Source organism: Xiphophorus hellerii, chromosome 16 (assembly GCF_003331165.1).
Source record: "Xiphophorus hellerii strain 12219 chromosome 16, Xiphophorus_hellerii-4.1, whole genome shotgun sequence".
NCBI classification, from domain to species: Eukaryota; Metazoa; Chordata; class Actinopteri; order Cyprinodontiformes; family Poeciliidae; genus Xiphophorus; species Xiphophorus hellerii.
Genome location: NC_045687.1, coordinates 7437785 through 7454634, shown reverse-complemented (window position 1 = coordinate 7454634; position 16850 = coordinate 7437785). Strand labels below are relative to the sequence as shown.

General features: G+C 38.6%; 1 protein-coding gene across 2 annotated transcripts; it reads right to left on the bottom strand.

Moving 5' to 3' along the window:
• Positions 1-278: 278 nt before the first annotated feature.
• ezh1 (enhancer of zeste 1 polycomb repressive complex 2 subunit) lies at positions 279-14971 on the bottom strand. 2 transcript variants are annotated; one of them, XM_032587667.1, is made up of 20 exons: positions 14950-14971; positions 12390-12574; positions 12133-12258; positions 11746-11868; positions 11483-11600; positions 10835-11059; positions 10251-10353; positions 8862-9025; positions 8638-8729; positions 8384-8546; positions 6775-6959; positions 4965-5056; positions 4281-4309; positions 4054-4179; positions 2186-2364; positions 1992-2087; positions 1833-1914; positions 1197-1277; positions 1033-1117; positions 279-903 (listed from the first exon to the last, which is right to left on the bottom strand). In XM_032587667.1, the coding sequence occupies exons 2-20, from the start codon at positions 12570-12572 to the stop codon at positions 843-845; spliced, it is 2313 nt and encodes a 770-aa protein (XP_032443558.1). In that variant the 5' UTR covers positions 12573-12574; positions 14950-14971; the 3' UTR covers positions 279-842. The 2 variants fall into 2 exon arrangements, with proteins under 2 accessions (XP_032443558.1, XP_032443557.1); XM_032587666.1 differs by lacking the exon at positions 14950-14971 and adding an exon at positions 14204-14495.
• Between the last annotated feature and the right edge of the window lie 1879 nt (positions 14972-16850).

Here is a 16850-nt window from a genome sequence, read left to right as displayed (position 1 = left end):
AAAATAAAGGAAACTCATTGAATTAAAAGGTGTGTCCAAACTTTTGGTCTGTACTGTATATGAGTCCAAATAATTCAAATGCTAAGTTGTTTCTTTTCTAAATTGTGGACTATTTTGTATTGATCTATTACATAAAACCCAAAGTCCGTAGTTAATGTGATAAAACAACGAAAGGAGAACAAATAAAAGCAGAGTGAAAACCTTTGCAAGACACTGTATAATAATGTGGACTTAAAAAAAACATGGTAAATCAAATGCTATACAATGGGTAATTTAGCTTTTTCTTACTTAATAACCTTTCTCTGTTTTATTATACAACATATCACATGCAAATTATATGAGCTTTTTAGTGAATAATCTTTTGGCACTTCTTTTAAATGTTAAAGGAAGACACTTACTCTTACTATTTTACTTTATTATCATGGTATGATGATGTTTATATGTCTGCTGTATATACAACGATCTGAGTACCAATTCTGGAATTTTGTGAGGTAAGACCTCTTCTTTGCCATCTAAAGTTACATTCAGTCAGTCGGTTTGTCTTCTAGTTGCCTATTTTTGCAGAACATTGATATAAATGAGCTTATTTCATGGCAGAAATGTGTTAATGATGCAAGCTTTTCAGTGGAACAGTCAGGGTATAACGTTATTATCCACAATACTACATGACCGAACAGGAAAAGCATCTGACTGAAGCTAAAGCACTTGGCTAACACGTTTAGTTGGTGATGTGTCAAAAGACAGCACATGCACTTCACTGATCTACATTATGTATGCTGAAAAAGCTTGCATAACGTACAGAGATGTTGAATGAAGGCCAGTCTATAGATATAGTAATAAAGCTAAGTCATGTCCACTTCCCGCTCTATTCCCACGTACTTCAGAGCATCAGCTTGGCTGTATCTGTGGGTGGAAACATTAAGTCAAGAAGCAAGTAATTGAGCAGGTAAAAATGCATAGACTGCATAGACTATTTTTCTCTAACGCTACATTTTAACTAATGTAGAGTCACAAAGAGGCCTGCAACCCCACCTGTAGTCAAAGAAGAGCTCTTCCCCCTGCAAGATAGCTCGCTTGGCGAAGATTCCAATACGGTGGTCTCCATTAACCATCACAACTGCATTGGCAATAAGAGCAACATCAGTGAAGAAAGTCTTAAGAAAACCTTGAATTCATTCTGCCAATGAAACACTCACCTTTAGCATAGCAGTTGGGGTTAACTGAATGATTTGCAAATCGAATTTTGTTCCCCTTTCGTGTGGCATCCACTACAAAATCTGTAGAGACAGAATTAAAGGGTTAGTACAGGACTTTTCAAGACTTGTAGAGTTAGACTTGTATAAGCAGTTCATATCTTTGCAGCAGAAGATAAATCCGGAGTACTTATCCCTAAAGCTACAGTTAACAGGAAGACAAAAGTGAGCTTCTATGATCTTAAAGTCTCAACAAATCACGAGAATTTATGTGAATTTTTAAGGACCATTAAAAAGATTTGCATGGGAAGATTATTAATGAAGAAACTGATTTATTAATTACATTAGAAATGGTGGTTGGTGGAGGTATGCTACCAATGATCTTCTTGGGTCAAACATGAACTGAGAGCGGAACATAAAAAGTGTTTTCCTTCTGACTAGCCAACAGCTTCAGAGTCCAGGTGTAACAAGGTTTCATATATACACTAAGTGAACGCGCTATGAGTCTTCTCTACTCCAATTAGGTTTTACCTTTATAAGCCTTAAACAGAACACCACTTCAAACTACCATTCAAAGCAATTTCTGATTCCAACTTAAACAAATGGTAAAGCATTGCAGCAAGAATAGAAAAAACCTGCCGTTGTTCAAATTGAAAAGGAAGCTTGACATGTATTTGTCGTAAATCCTTCCTCGTCGGTCTGCCTCATCTTGAGAGATCAGCTGCAGATAGAAATGAAAGAATTAAAATCAATCATAAGAAACTGTGAAAAAAATCTAATTAAACTGCATGGACTTGCCTCTCCACAGTACTCAGAGATAAATTCATTCTTCTGCACAGGCTCTTTGATGAATGTTCCCCAACCAGCAACATCTGATGGAGCCAGCAGCAGGTGCTGAAAGAGAAGCCATAAGTAGGAGTTTTCTTTCATGATGCTCAACATCTGAATATCGGACCATTAGTGTGGCACTATTGTCTGGAACTTTCATGAACCTTTTTAAGGCCTCTTTGGATGCCGCAGTTCTTACAGGACACGACTTTGCTGTCCCAGTGGTCGGCAGCTCCACAGGTCATGCAGAGATCTGGGTCACACTCTCGTACGGCCAGGTAGCATGGACACTGCTTGGTGTTGCACTGGGTTTTACATCGGCAGCCCGGGAAACGGTTCTGGCCTGCAAAACATTTAGATACAAGGAAACTGCTTGACCAGGTTCTAGTGCAATTGCTTGTTAACACATATAGTGACAGTCAATCGCATCCACAGAAACAAGGTAAGGATGACTTGGTGAAGTTCAAACGAGCATTGAAAAGGGAATAAAACGGATTTAAGTGACTTTGTCCGTGGCAATTTCTTTGACGCAAGACAAACTAGTCTAGTATTTCAGAAACTGCTGATCTACTGGGATTTTGTGCATTTTTGGGGGTCTATGGAAGACAGTCCAAAAGAGAAAAAACATCCAGTGATACCTTGTTGATATCAGAGATGAGGGAATATAGGTCAGACCGGGTTGAGACTACAAAGGGCAAAAAGATGATTGCAGAAAATTATCTCTGAACATACGAGTCAACCTTAAAGCAGATAGAATACAATACAGAAGACTACACAACAGGTAACACTAAAAATGAACTGTAACAGATTGGAAAAATATTGCTTGGACTAGCGGGTCTTGATTTTAGCCACAACATTCAGATAGGGCGTCAAACTGTGGCATAAACAACGTGACAGCCTGCATCTGTTTTGCCTGTGGGGGCGGTGGTACAAGGATGTAGGGGATATTTTTTGCACATTCTTGGGCACTTAGTAACAAATGAGCAACTCTTAAACACCACAGCATACCCGAGTATTGTTGCTGACCATGTCCATTCCTTTGTGACCACAATACACCCATATTCTGCTGCTATTATACAAGTAAGACAAAATATATCTTATTAATATTTGATACCTTGTTGAATAGTTGAAGTAAAGCCTTAAGGAAGTTCTGAAAGATAAAGGTATCTAAACCTGTGTACCTAATAAAGTGGTTGGTAAGGCCATATAAGAGCCCTCTACTGGCAGAAATGTTGACATACAACTTTAAAGAGCGCAACATCCTCTGGGCAGAAAAAGTAAAACCTTGAGCAATAATAACCTAAATGTTTTATTCATAAGAGAAAACTATCTATAACATAAGGCCCAGACATATTTTTGTTTCTCTTTGAGGTGCTCTTTAATCCCCCATTTCTTTCCTCTTTGGGGTTTATGTGTCAAGCTTTTTCAGGCTGGAAGAGTTTGACTCATACTGATGATGTTGTATATCAGGCACAGAGCCTCTGACATCCCTTTGATTCTTTTCCAAGTCTATGGAGCACACACATGTGGAAAAGAGGGCTGCTTCCTGTTTGGCAGTGGTGCTCCTCTGCTACGGGAAAAGGCGGCGTAACATGGAGAAGGGAGGAGAGTGAACAAGGGAATTTTTTTTTTTTCCAAGCCTTTCCCTTTATCTGTTGTTAACCCTCCAGAGGGCGAATTGCAAAGCTGATTCCACCACCATGTGGCCGTTTTGGGAAAAGCTTCTCTGGGTCACACCTGCTGTAGTGAAAGCCTAATTATAAATGCAGCTTTGTGGTAAAACACAACCATCTATTCCCACCAAAAGACGATTTGCTCTCTGACCACTGCCAAAATACAGTCCATATTTCACATTCTACATTTCAGCTCCTTTGTGACAAGAGGGACTCAAAAAAATAATGCTTTCAGCGATAACCATGGTAATGACCTGGAAGAGCAGACTGAATGCAACTACTGTTTACGAGCAGCACAAGTAAAAACACCCATTTTCTGACAAACTCTTGACAGGTGAAAAGCAAACGGTGACACTCACACTCGTGTTCGCACTGACAGAACTTCTCACAAAAATTCTGGGTCATCACACAGGGGCAGGAGCTGTCGCATGGGTGGTCAGGGTGGTCACATGGCTGATAGTTGTACACCTGATTGGAGGAGTTATCTGGAGCAACATGGGGAAAAAGCAGAAAGATCAACGCTACAAGCTGTGCTAAGTGTTCCAGGTCAAGGAGAAGCAAAAATCATATGTGAAGATAAATTTACCTTTTTTCAGCTGAATCTTTGCCCATAACCTACAAGAACAAACAATTTAAGGCTCTTTACAAAACAAACAGATCCTTTTTATACAGAAAAATACAATCATCAAATAACAGACTGATTAAGAGTACATATACTAAAATTTTATTCTAGTTATTAAACAATGCAGTCACATTTATTTTATTAATAAAATTTGTAAAATGTTTTCTATCTAAAGAAACTTTACTCTTCCTGAACGGGCTTGTAGGGACAGTGGATAGTTGATTGCATAGAGTTATTAACTTTGCAGTCATCATTCATAACAATGCATGTCATGCCAGTAAAAATTAAAGACTCCCATTTAACAGTAAGAATCAGTGGCTGTGACTGAATGGGTTTGAAAGGCCAGATCAGCAACATAAAACCCCCTAAACCTTATTAAAGAAAAACTAGAGTTAATGGTGAATGATTATGTTGTTTATGATAACTGGATAGTATTTTTTTTTGTGCTGCAAATTTGCCGTTACTGACAGTCTCTTTTTCCTATTTTGTTCATTTTCACCTCTCTTTGATGATGGACTATGCACTACTTTGTCTTAGTTTATTACCTACAATTTAAATAAATTGCTTTTCGAGTTGGGTTTAAAATGTGACCAAATGTTGACAATCACAAGATATTAAAAAGCACTTTCTCATAACAGACAAACTTGCCTGTGTTTCCTTTTCTTCTTTTGGGGTGAGATGCCTCCATCTACCAAAGGGACCCGGTGGATCAGAACCTCTTTCGCTGCAAACTCGTAGACCTGTGAGAAAGGTCAACAACAGCCATGTTAACCAACAAACCAATCACACATACACACAATTACACCAACTTTGTCCTCATAGCATGACATTGTGCAATATTGTGCAACCTGTGTACATTACTAAATAATCTGTGACAAAATGTCCTGCTTTGTTCCATCTTCTGCTTTCACAACCAGAGCGCAGCAACCAGATGCAAGAGTGTAACTGCATACACACTGAAATATGCACACACACAAACCACCTCTGGCTGCCAAAACCCAGATTTGGCCTCTTCCCCAGGACACAGACATACATAACGGTGCAGCTGGTTTCAGCATTTTCACAGAGTGAAGCAGTAGGCGGGACATTCGCAACATAAGCAGAGCTGTTACAGTCCAATACAGATTTAGTTGCTTTCTGACAAAAAAAGAGACCTCCAGAAGTAGAAATGAAATAAAGAGGCTGGTTCAATGTCTCTGACATGGATTGACACTGTAACACTGACCACTAATACAACTAAGGAAACAAAGAAAGAAATATTAATAGCAGCCCAGAAGAAACTAAAATGACAGCAGCTCTGTTGCCTCTTTTAAAACTTGCATTACATGTAACTATGAGAAATGTCACATCTGGTAAGAATCCCTGTTTATGGGGCCACATGCAATATAATGTTCTAGTCAGTCCAATTAGGTGCACCATAAAACCACCAGCTCACTATGCATCTGTCATTACACAGGAACTAACTCAAATGTAACAAAAAACCCCATCTACAGTATGTTTTTCACTTTGTGTCCAAATAACCATGTGTCATTTTAGGATAGACAAAAAACATGTTTCTTGGATAATTACTACGAAACAACAGATGTTAGATGTTAGTATGTTTCTTTATAATACTTGTCATGGCTTTATTTATTTTACCTATTCTACAAAAACATTTAAGATGGGCTGTTTAAATACATTGAAGCAGAGCCCACTTAACGAAAGATGATGTTCCTTGAGTCATTTCAATCTAAATTTAGGTTTGATCTCGACGAACCTCTGTACAACTTTTTCCTTAGTTCAAATCACTTAATCACAAATATGCATAAAAGTCTCCAGAAACCTTGAGAAACAGACTGATAACTTGACAATGCTTTTTTTTTTAATTATATTGCTAAACTTAAACGTGCCCATCATAAAAATCATGTAAAAAGATTTTCTAACATTTACCTTGAAGCCCATAAAAAACCCTAAAATGCCTTTAAGGGGCTTAAAGCAAACTCTTACAGCTGTTGAAAGCATGTGTCTATGCCATACAAAAAGGAACTGCAAGCTTATCTTTCATAGGAAGTGTAAAGAAACCTTTGCTCTGTGTGAAAAAACATTAGGATTAAAGTTTGCCTCAGAGAACACCAAAACTCCGAGATTAGCGTTCTTTGAACAAAATAGTCTAAAATTGGATTATTTGGACATTAGAACAGAGGATATACGTTGCATAAACCAAATACAACTCCATAGAATCCATCATGAATTCCACGGTATGTGTGGGACAACAGGAGACAGTTTGTAAAAAATAAATAAAAAAAAATAGTAAACTAAAGTAGAGTTGGACACATTTTTATTTTTAATGTTTGTTTAATGATTAAAACAAGGTTATTTTTTGTTGTTCAAGTTCAGTCAAATCCCTTTCAATTGACATGTGAACATTTTGTAATGAAGAAAAAAATGTTTATATGAAATATGAGTATGAAATTTTTACCTGTTTGCAGTTCTTGGTACCAATGAGACGTGCAATGGAGCAGAAGTTGTTAAAGTATGTGCCGTGCAGCACCCTGAAGAGTGACTCCTCGGCCCCACTCCACTGGACCACACAGCACTCCTGCTGCTCCATTTCATCTTCACCTGGACGCAGCTTGGTTGGAGTCTGGCAGCGAGAATTCCCCTCTATTACACACACACACACACACACACGCAGGCAAAAACACGGCTTTGTGAAAAGACAAGAAAAAAATGGTTTAATTCTTTTTGGAAAACTGTTTGAAGACCTTACCTGCCTTTAAAACACATTCCTTCTTTTACTGCTGAATATTGCATCTTGTTATGTCCACAAAAGCCAGTGTATTAAATTTGTATTTTATGTGAAAGACCACATTTTTTTAGTTTTCTAAATTTTATTTGCAAATAAAATGGTGCATTTGTCTTCTGCTCTGTTGGGTTAATAGCTTGTAGAATCTAGAACCAATTTTCACTGCAATAACAGCAGCAGGTTTTTGTGCTGATTCTCAGCTTTGTAGAACAACATACTGACTTTTTTTGCTCATTCCTCCTTGCAAAAAAGCTCATATTCAGTCAGATTATATTACATTACATGTTCACATGCTGCATTTTGCATGTTGGCCAAAAACCTCGATGTTGTTCTCATTTTCTCATCACTTTTTTCACATAACAAAATAATTTCTGAATATTAAATTATGTAGAGGTGGAGATTATACACTGTCAATTGATATTTCTGGACAAGATGACTGTCTTTCCATTGACAAACACATAAATGATGGAAGATTTTGGATATTCAAAACTGATGCTCAACATCCCGAGGACAAGCTGGAGAGGTGAATGTTGCCTGGCAACAGGCTGAATGGAGCACTACTGTCGCCATATGCTCCAGTTTCTTCATGCTCTGCATCAGTCTGCTGAACAATCTGTTTTTCCACATTATTCTCACACGTGTGATAAAGTGTGCTGAGTCACTGGCTAAGCTCCAGCAATTTCCCACACCAGCTTCAAGAGAGGAACTGATTGAAAAGAAGATGAAAGATTCAGGGGGGGAAATTAAAACAAAAAGCCAATGGACGATTCTCTTATTTTGTTCTTTCCACTCTTTACATCAAGATGTAAGCAAGAAATGTAATAAAAAGAGGAAAAGAAAAGCATGGAGATGAGGAGAAGGCTGGGTTTATATGGAGGCTGATTTATGCAAAAATAATGGTTGGTATATTTTGGTTGGCAACAGACAGCTGATATTGGGAGAAGATGTGAGGAGAAAGCAGGGTATGACTTGAAAGCTGTAATCTGCAGCCAAATGTTCATATTTCAGACGGAGAGCAGCGAGTTAGGCAACACAGTCATGCAGAAGCTAGGAAAATGGGGGGAAGTTCATGGTAAATGATGCATCTATTGAATGACTCAGTGCATCAGGTTTCTGGAAACAAATTGTGTCTGTACTGTACAAACCCACAGAGCAGACAACTTTAATTGCCTAGCTATAAACACATTATCACATTTATTTCCAAGTGGCTGCAATTATGGATTTTTTCCCCGCTTTTTAAAACAGAAAAAAACCCCGTCGTTCAGTAAGAGGAGTGCAATACCTGAGGAGGAAGTGGTTTCATGGTCACTTTCACCCTCCTTGCCTTCCTCGGCAGACCCAGTTGGTCCAGAACCGCTGGAACCGGTGGGTCGCTGCTGCCTCCGTCGCCTCCGAGATCTCTGCGACCGTAACATATTCCGATCTACGAACTCTTTAGCTCCTTTCTGCACAAATGAAGTGTTGATGGGGGGAAAACACAATGAGCACTGAAATGTAGAACATATCCTGAGCACAGAGTTCATGGACTGGGTATACCTGTAACAGGAAGCAGTCTTCCCCACACGGTTCAGTCTCCATGCGGATCTCCTTACTCTTCCTCTTGTAAACATTGGGTGTTGCATGAAAAGCTTCATGAACAGAGACAATGCATTCTCACTACCTGCTGCATGAATTGCAACATTCAATGCAAACATTAATAAAATATTTCAATTGTAATATATTGATCAGAGTCTTAAATCAAACAAAGAAAGGGCTATTACGGTGGAGGAAACAGTCGTATTTGAAGCAACGTCTACAGAAGAGTGTGTGGAAGGAATGCAACGACTGCTCCCTCTGCACAGACTTTGCAAAAGGCCCATCTAAGTTGGGAGTGCAGAGGGGGGGGAGTTTTACTGGGCCTGGTGGCTCCTGTAGATCCTTGTACCTGTGAAGAATATGGGAAATATGTCAAAGCTTTAAAGAAATAAGAGATGCACTGATATGATATTAATATCTGTGTCGGTCCAGATGGTGAAAAAAAGTCTATACAGGATAGAAGGACAATTTGCCCAATCCATAAACTTTGCAGAAACATAATTATCTCTGTTGATAATTCATGAATTAACTGCTATTAACCCAATTTTTAAGTCACATTTTCACTTTGTACAGCCTGGCCGAATTACTGGCTGACTTCCAGAATTAAGACAACCTCAAATTGGTGAAAAGATCTCAAAACCAACACATCATCCATTAATCTAAAGAAATTAAAAAACAGATGAGACATCAGAACCTAAAACATTTATCCACAAATGGAGAACATATAGAAAAGTGGTGACCCTTCTCGAATCAACAAGGGTGACCCAGAAGAACCCTGAAGCTGCATATATAAAATTCAATGGTGAAAACTTGAAGGAAGGAAGATATACCCCATTACATCCAGTGTAAAACTAACAACATTTTTCTAAAAATGTACATCATATGATAAGCACAGTGGGGTAGTTTCCTGGTCTGGAGCTGTGTTGCTGTTTCAGCACATGACCATGAATTATGCTCTCTTTCAAAGAATCTTGAAGGGGAGTGTTTGATCATCAGGTTAGAACTAACCAAAAAAGGTCAAAGTCTGGACCTAAATATTAAAGCAGGTTGCTGGAATTCAAAAACTCTTCTGCAAATCAGAGTAAACCAAAATTCCTCTACAGTGCTGTAAAAGAATCACCACCTTCTATTGCAAAAGCTAGATGGGATTTGTTGCCGCCAAGGTTGGCACATCCAGATGGAGGAGCAATTACTTTTTCACATATGGCTATGTAGCTTTGTTTACCTTAACAAATTAAATAACTGTTTGAAAACAGCATTTTGGGCTAACTTTCTTTTTTTGATATATTAATTCAGTATTGTTAAATAGCCATTTGTTCATTCAGGCTGCCACAGGGTGTACTAACTTTTCACATGACTGTAAGGAACAGAACAAATCTGAAATACTTCTTATGCCACTATAGATGTTTCTAAGGTCTTTCAGCTCCTGACGCAACTATCCTTTGAGTATGAGAGCCAGAGAGGAACCCAGAATTCTTAATTCACCTCTAGCTGCTTAGATCTCCATGGTGAACGCTAAGCAACAGACTAATGATCGTGGTGCAAATACATCCCATTGACTGCACTTTTCTTACTTTTCCTTCAGCTCCTCTGTGGTGCCCTTGTAGGGAAACATCGAGGCGATGGCTGTAAATATCTTATCGTTAGGGATCCTCTTGCTGCCGGACACATCTTTCACTTTTGGGAAACAAAGCAGGGATTGTTACACAAGTGAACCAGATATGACCAAACATCAGGTTTTTATACAGATGCATAAACACTGATTATGCAACAAGGGTGTTTACACAATTCTGAACAAGACATTGTCTCCTATTCTTAAGAACAGACCGTAATAATTGTTCTTAATGGTTGTACTTTCTTGTATTCTGTAATTCTTGTACATTCTTGTACATGCATGCTGAGTGGATCCATTTCACAATTGTTGGGAAAGTGTGTAGTTACCACTAAATCCAAACACAGCTCTGTAATAGGAGTCAGGGCATATCAGTGTCATGAACAAACAAGTTCCCTCAAACAAGGGAAAACAGGGCAGCTTTAAAGTCACCATGTCAGTTCAAGAGCTGCTGTAGCAGGACGACCTTGTGGCAGCTGCATGGTGTAAAAAGAAGAACAGTATGTGCCTTGTTCACACTGAAGCACTGTAAACACAGATACTCACCCTCTGTGGTGCCTCTCCTTTTTCTCCTGATTAATGTCCCAGCTTTAGTCTCTTCCGAGCCTTCCACTGAGCTCCTCCTCATCATCATCCTCTCTTCCTCTTTCTTCCCTGCAACCTCTGCTGCCGTCACCCCTGCATCCTCCTCTTCTTCTTCGTCATGGTCAGAATATTGACTCAAGGCATCCACAAGCTCCTTAAAGATCTCGTCGCTGATGAACCCGCCCTCTGGGACAAAAACAATTTTTTCTTATATCTTAAGTCATGGGTTCATATAGAAAAAAATGCTATAAACCTCTACTATTAATTCAGATGAAATACATACACAGCAAATAAAGTGTCCTAAAAAGAATCCATACATTTTCCACACTCGATATAACCACAAACTTTATAATATATATAAAGTTTTTAATATTTTTGGTAAGTTTTTAGGATAAACCATTTGTGGTAAGACTTGAAGTTGGTATTAACAGATACTCTCCATCCAATGTGACTAAGTTTAAACAATTTTGAAAAGAAAAATGGGAAACATTTTTAGTCTGTACATCTGGAAAACTAGTAAAGACATAGTATTTCCAGAAATCTGCGGTTGTAGTGGTGTAATTGTGACGATGTCATAGGAAATTAATGTATCTTTAAGGCTCTGCCTACCTCTGTCACCATGAACGCCATCATAGTTGTCAATGAGTTCCTCTAAGAAGGCCTCATCCTGTTCAAGCACCTCATCACCCATGTAGGGAATGTTGTGTAGGAACGTTTCATCCTCCACCTGAAAGAAAAAACTCCTGTTGGTGCTTCATTCAACAAAATAACATTAAGTGTTTCTAAGTGTTCCAAGGCTTAAAAACCAATACACATATATCAGCCATGAACCGTAGCATGCAAAAACAATATCAAAAGATAGTATATGATACCATGAAGTTGTGCTGCAGTGGTGACCACGAGTACATGAAGGGGATTCCTGCCACTGTAGACAGAGGTTTCATTGGAATGGCCTGAGAATTAAATTCCGGGAACCCAAACTCCACTGCACACATCTGGAAGAGGATCAGAGGTGAGGTGAACATGACCATACTCTGAATGAGTCTTCTGGATAATTATAATTTAACACAGATGCTGTTTTGGCTCAGGCAGGGAAAATAAATACATTGCAGTGAAACTCAACAGCATGTGGGAACATAAAGATACCGCTATATTTTCAAACTGTTTGGGTTATGAGCTCACTTAAGTCATCAGTTCCCTTTGTCACTGCCTATTTAGGCTCCTTTTATCCTAACCGCTCTCTTTTTAAAAGAACATACCTTCTTATTTGCCAGAGATCCACTAAAGGTTGAGACAGGGATGGCTTGAATCCTAAGCTTGGACCACTCTGTATTCAGGAGATTAGTCTGCAGCTCAATCTTTTGCCTGTTGGACATGAACAAGCTCTGGAAACACAAAAAGACCAAATCAGATAAAACTCAAATGAAGGGGATAAACTACAGACACATAGTAGCTTTTTTCCAACGTTCACAGACATTAATCTATAAACCATGTGTCAATGACTGGTTTAACCCACCTTGACTTTGTCTACTTTTTTAAGGCGTTTTAACTGGCGAAGGCGCATATACTCAGACTTGACCCTCCTTCTCCACTCTAGGAGACTGCGGGAAGGGGTAAAGGAGCCAGGCTGAGGCCTTGGAGTTGATAGGACAGCACTAGTGCCAGAGGCCGGGGCTGCGGCAGCTGTTTCTTCCATCATTCCTTAAAAATTCAAAAAGAGTATTCAGGAAGCAAGTTGAAACTCGTTGTAGATTCAAATTTCCCATTGTTGGCCTGTTATTTGGCCTCCAAAGCACAGCAACAGTTGTATCTTTTGCAGTAGTTTTGTGAGATAACCCAGATAATTTTAAAGTCATCCCATTCATTTTTTCACACAATCCATATTGTGTGAAAAAAATGACTAAAATATCATGTCAATAAACTTTACAAGACAAACAGATTCATGAAATATCAATTTAAAAAGAATCATAATGCAAAACAAATCAGTGCATTCAATTCCAAATCTTATGCAGCATCGCCCATAGGTTTCCATACACTCACTATCAGCATGAATGTCATAGTGATGCTTTTAATATATTATTTCTTATGTCTGGAATTATTACAGCAAACAGCTTGAATTGAGTGCTTATGTTTCGATTTGATGCACATTTTCTAGCATCATACCTCTGGCAGTCTATAACTGCCAGAGATACTGTTGGTTGACACAATAAAAGAGAAGGACTACTCCCAAATTCTTTAATTTCAACTCAAATCAAACACTAGATGGCTGAGATCTAAACTGGTTGTTCAATCAGGACAGCGATCACAACTACAGATAGAAACTTTCTCTGGAAAAGACAGAAGAGGCTGGAATTAGCCTTAAAATGCATGTCATCAATCTGCAACTCCTAACAGACATTATTTCGACAAATATTAGTGTGAACATGTGCATACACTTGAGTTTCAATGTTAAACCTTGGACAAAATCTACAATAAATACAACATTGTGCACACAATTCTTGTTTTCTATATGATATAAAGTTATTCTATTCTTTAAAAAGGCTTAAATACACCCATGTCATTCATGTTGACGATAAGGGCATCAACATTAAGTCCTGCATGATCCTAATGATTGTGTAAAATATAGTTAAAGTCAGTTGATCGCAAATTAGTGAAAAAAAAAGTTGTTAAAGTAATTTATTCTTCAACAATCCTTCAGTATGACACAATCTCGTTTTCCATAAGAATGCACTTCCCCATTTACTCTAAATGTAACCCTCTTTGAAATACTGCCCCCTTCTGTTGGCAAAACAAAACTGCCATCCTCTGGAGAAAACAAGCCTACCGTCCGGGTGATTTAAACTGCACCATGTTTTCTAATTATTTTTAAAGGGCGGCCATTACCAAAGCAGTGGGCAATTGTTGTGGCCTGTAAATAAAGTCGAAGAGTTAAACAGCGTGGAGCATCCACATTGCTACGAAGTGGGCGTGCCTCAACAGAGCAGAAAAGTGCGTAGTACAGTTTTTCTGTGCTTCATCATGGCCCGAGTGAGCATCTACATCACTGTTTGCGCCATAACCCCATCAGAAATAAGCATTAAGGCAAAACTTAGCGCCGAAATCAGCGACAGGGGGTTTGATCGAGGAGGAGGAAGCTTGTAAACGTGTGGTACAACGCAGATGAAGTGCGCTGCGTCTTCTGGGTGCAGCCACGGCAGCTACACGGTGCCCATTTAAATGGGGAACACTTTAGCGACGTGCCCACCCAAGCTCCACAATGACGGCGCGGCATTCTGGTACACGCGTGTGCACGTCTACATCCACTCAGCAACTGTCGCGGTTATTAAATACCTTTAAATCCTCGCGTCCTCTCTGTTGCGACTACAGCCCCGCAATGCGATCAAGTCCCTCTCTGTACGTGTGTGTAGGAAAGAGAGTGAGTTGGTGAGTGAGTGAGTGAGAGAGAGAGAGTGTGCGTGTGCGTTGGTGTGTGCGTGCTGGACAAATTAAGGCTGTCTTTGGTTTGGATCTGACGCAGGTATCGTCTCCATGCGTGGGGATGTCAGAGAAATCCCAGCGTTGTCCGCGGACATGGTGCTGGAGGCTTGTTGTAGCTTACAAATAGCTACGCACTTAGCTCAGCCCAAGCAGGATAGTGACGTATTTATCATGATGCAGCCTTTCCAAGAAGAGGAGCCAGGATTTATGCATATTCTGCGTCTTGGGAATAAAAAGTAGCTCAGAGCAGCCGCCGCTCAGCCATTGCTTTCACACTCAGGAACTGATTAACTGTTCGGAGATTTATGGTCATATACATACGCAAGATTAATTCTCTTTAGGCCTGCGGTTAGTGGCCAGCCCTTTAGAAAATATTACATTCGACCGCCTGTTGGTGTAAAATACAAGCATTAAAATACATTATGACAAAAAAGACGATTAAAAACAGCAAATGGCCCATAAAACGAAGAAAAAAAAAAAACCCCGAAAAAATAACAAAACACATAGCATATTTTACAACAGAAACAGCCCTACAATATATATTACTGGTTTACAGACTAAGGTCATAATGATGAAGTAAGAGCTGGAAACCAGCTTACAGTTTTATAAAATTCCAACGGACTTCTGTCGAGAGGGAAATCAGCCTAACTGCGGTTCAGCTTTTCTCCTGCAGAGGGAGCTCAATACATTTTTCTTCTCTGTGGGAAAAGACAGCGGGCTACGTGCAAATAACACGGATGCCAGAAAGATCTTGGTTGGCTACACACATTTCTAATGGAGAGCAATAGCTGAACTCACTATAAAAGCTTTGCTATCAGCAGGACAAAAATCTGAAATATTGTTTTTTTTTCACACGGCTTGAAATGAACACATCATTCTACATTAAATTGATGCCTTTGAAGGTACTTATAGCTTAATTATTAGGTTGATGCACATATGATTTTTAATACTCTTCTGTTGTCAATTAGTCATCAAATTGAAGTGAAAATATTCCTTTTACCCTTTCTTTGCCTCTAGTATTATTTCAGCTTTATCCGTTTTGAGTCCTAGGACTCTACTGCCTACAGGTGTTTACACAAATGGTAGACTCATAGCAGCACTGACAACAATGCTCCTTAGAACTAATGGCAATTTAGACAAAATAATATGACTATAATGTAGTTTAACTGTGAAAGGAAATCAGAGCTCAACCATGCAATTTGTTAAGGACATTTAAGTGACAAACACCAGTCCAAAAGATTCATTTAAAGTTTTGGTGGGGAAATCCTACAGAATCATCTTGTTTTAAGGGTGGGAAAACAAGGATCATATAGTTACAAACCCACATGTAAAATATTGGATTAATTCATTCTCATCACTGGAAAAGGAAAAATTCTAAATTTTCATTTATTTGTGTGATAATTCTTTATAATTCCTCTACATCTGTGCCCACATCAATATTGTCTTAAGAAAACCAAAGCCTTACTTTTATGTTGCTAAATATCTACATTAGGAGTATTAACATTTTCAATTAACTGGAAAAACAATATTTGTCCAATGATGAAAGCTCAAAAATACAATTTACCTATTAGTTTTGCACATAGTGTAGGCATTTGAGTAATTATCGTAATTTACACACACACAAAAAAAAACTTGTTTAACACACAAGAGGGCACTATACGACTGGTTCTTACAGGACGACACAATCTATAATAATAAAACATTATTTAGATTAGTACACTTAAAATCATGCCCCCATAACATAACAAGCTGTGTTTTTTTTCCTGCCTCAGGCATTCTTGACTTTTTATTGAGCATTTAGAGAGAAAATTAGGATGGTGAAACTTTTCTAGATAAAATAGCATATTTGGTGGTGTTTGACGCAGGCAGTGCAATATTGATACTGAACTGTCAAACAAAAGCAAACACTCACAGGAACACACAGATTAGAGATAAAGGCTGCAATAGGGAGGACGTCTTTCTTTCTGTATTACGTAAACTCGACGTGTTGATGTTGGCGTGTGACTGACCTAAATATTACAAGAGAAATTGTCTGAAACAAAAGGTTTTGAGAATGAAAAGATGTCCAAGACAAATAACTCTGCAGTCAAGAAAAATATCTAATTAAAAAACAGCTACACAAAGCTACATTTGCTTTAGCATTCTTGGACATTTAAAACCTATTTAATGTTATTCCTTTTTAAAAAGTCAATTCATCCATATAATGGTGCTCACAAGAATGCCTTTGATATTTAAGTGCATGTTTCTTTTTTTGAACACTCTACCCTTTATATGAAACTGTGCTCTCAATGTTAAGTGAAATGAAATGTGGGAGCAATTTTGGCATGAGCTATATGTGGCTTTGCTCCAAGCCCAGCAGCTGAGAAAGAGCACTTATTCTTCAATGATACAGAGAAACACTTCAGCTTCAGACTAAGTCCCCTTGCTACCTCTCTTTTACCACAGAAGTTTAACGTGATGTTAACAATGACGGGAACAAGGACGTTGTTTGTCTTCAACA

Coding starts and splice junctions, on each gene's coding strand:
- ezh1 (XM_032587667.1), bottom strand. CDS start 12,572: ATGATGGAAGAAACAGCTGCCGCAGCCCCGGCCTCTGGCACTAGTGCT. Junction 9,026..10,250: donor ACAGAGGAGCTGAAGGAAAA/GTAAGAAAAGTG, acceptor TATTCTTCACAG/GTACAAGGATCTACAGGAGC. Junction 8,730..8,861: donor ATACGACTGTTTCCTCCACC/GTAATAGCCCTT, acceptor CTGTTCATGAAG/CTTTTCATGCAACACCCAAT.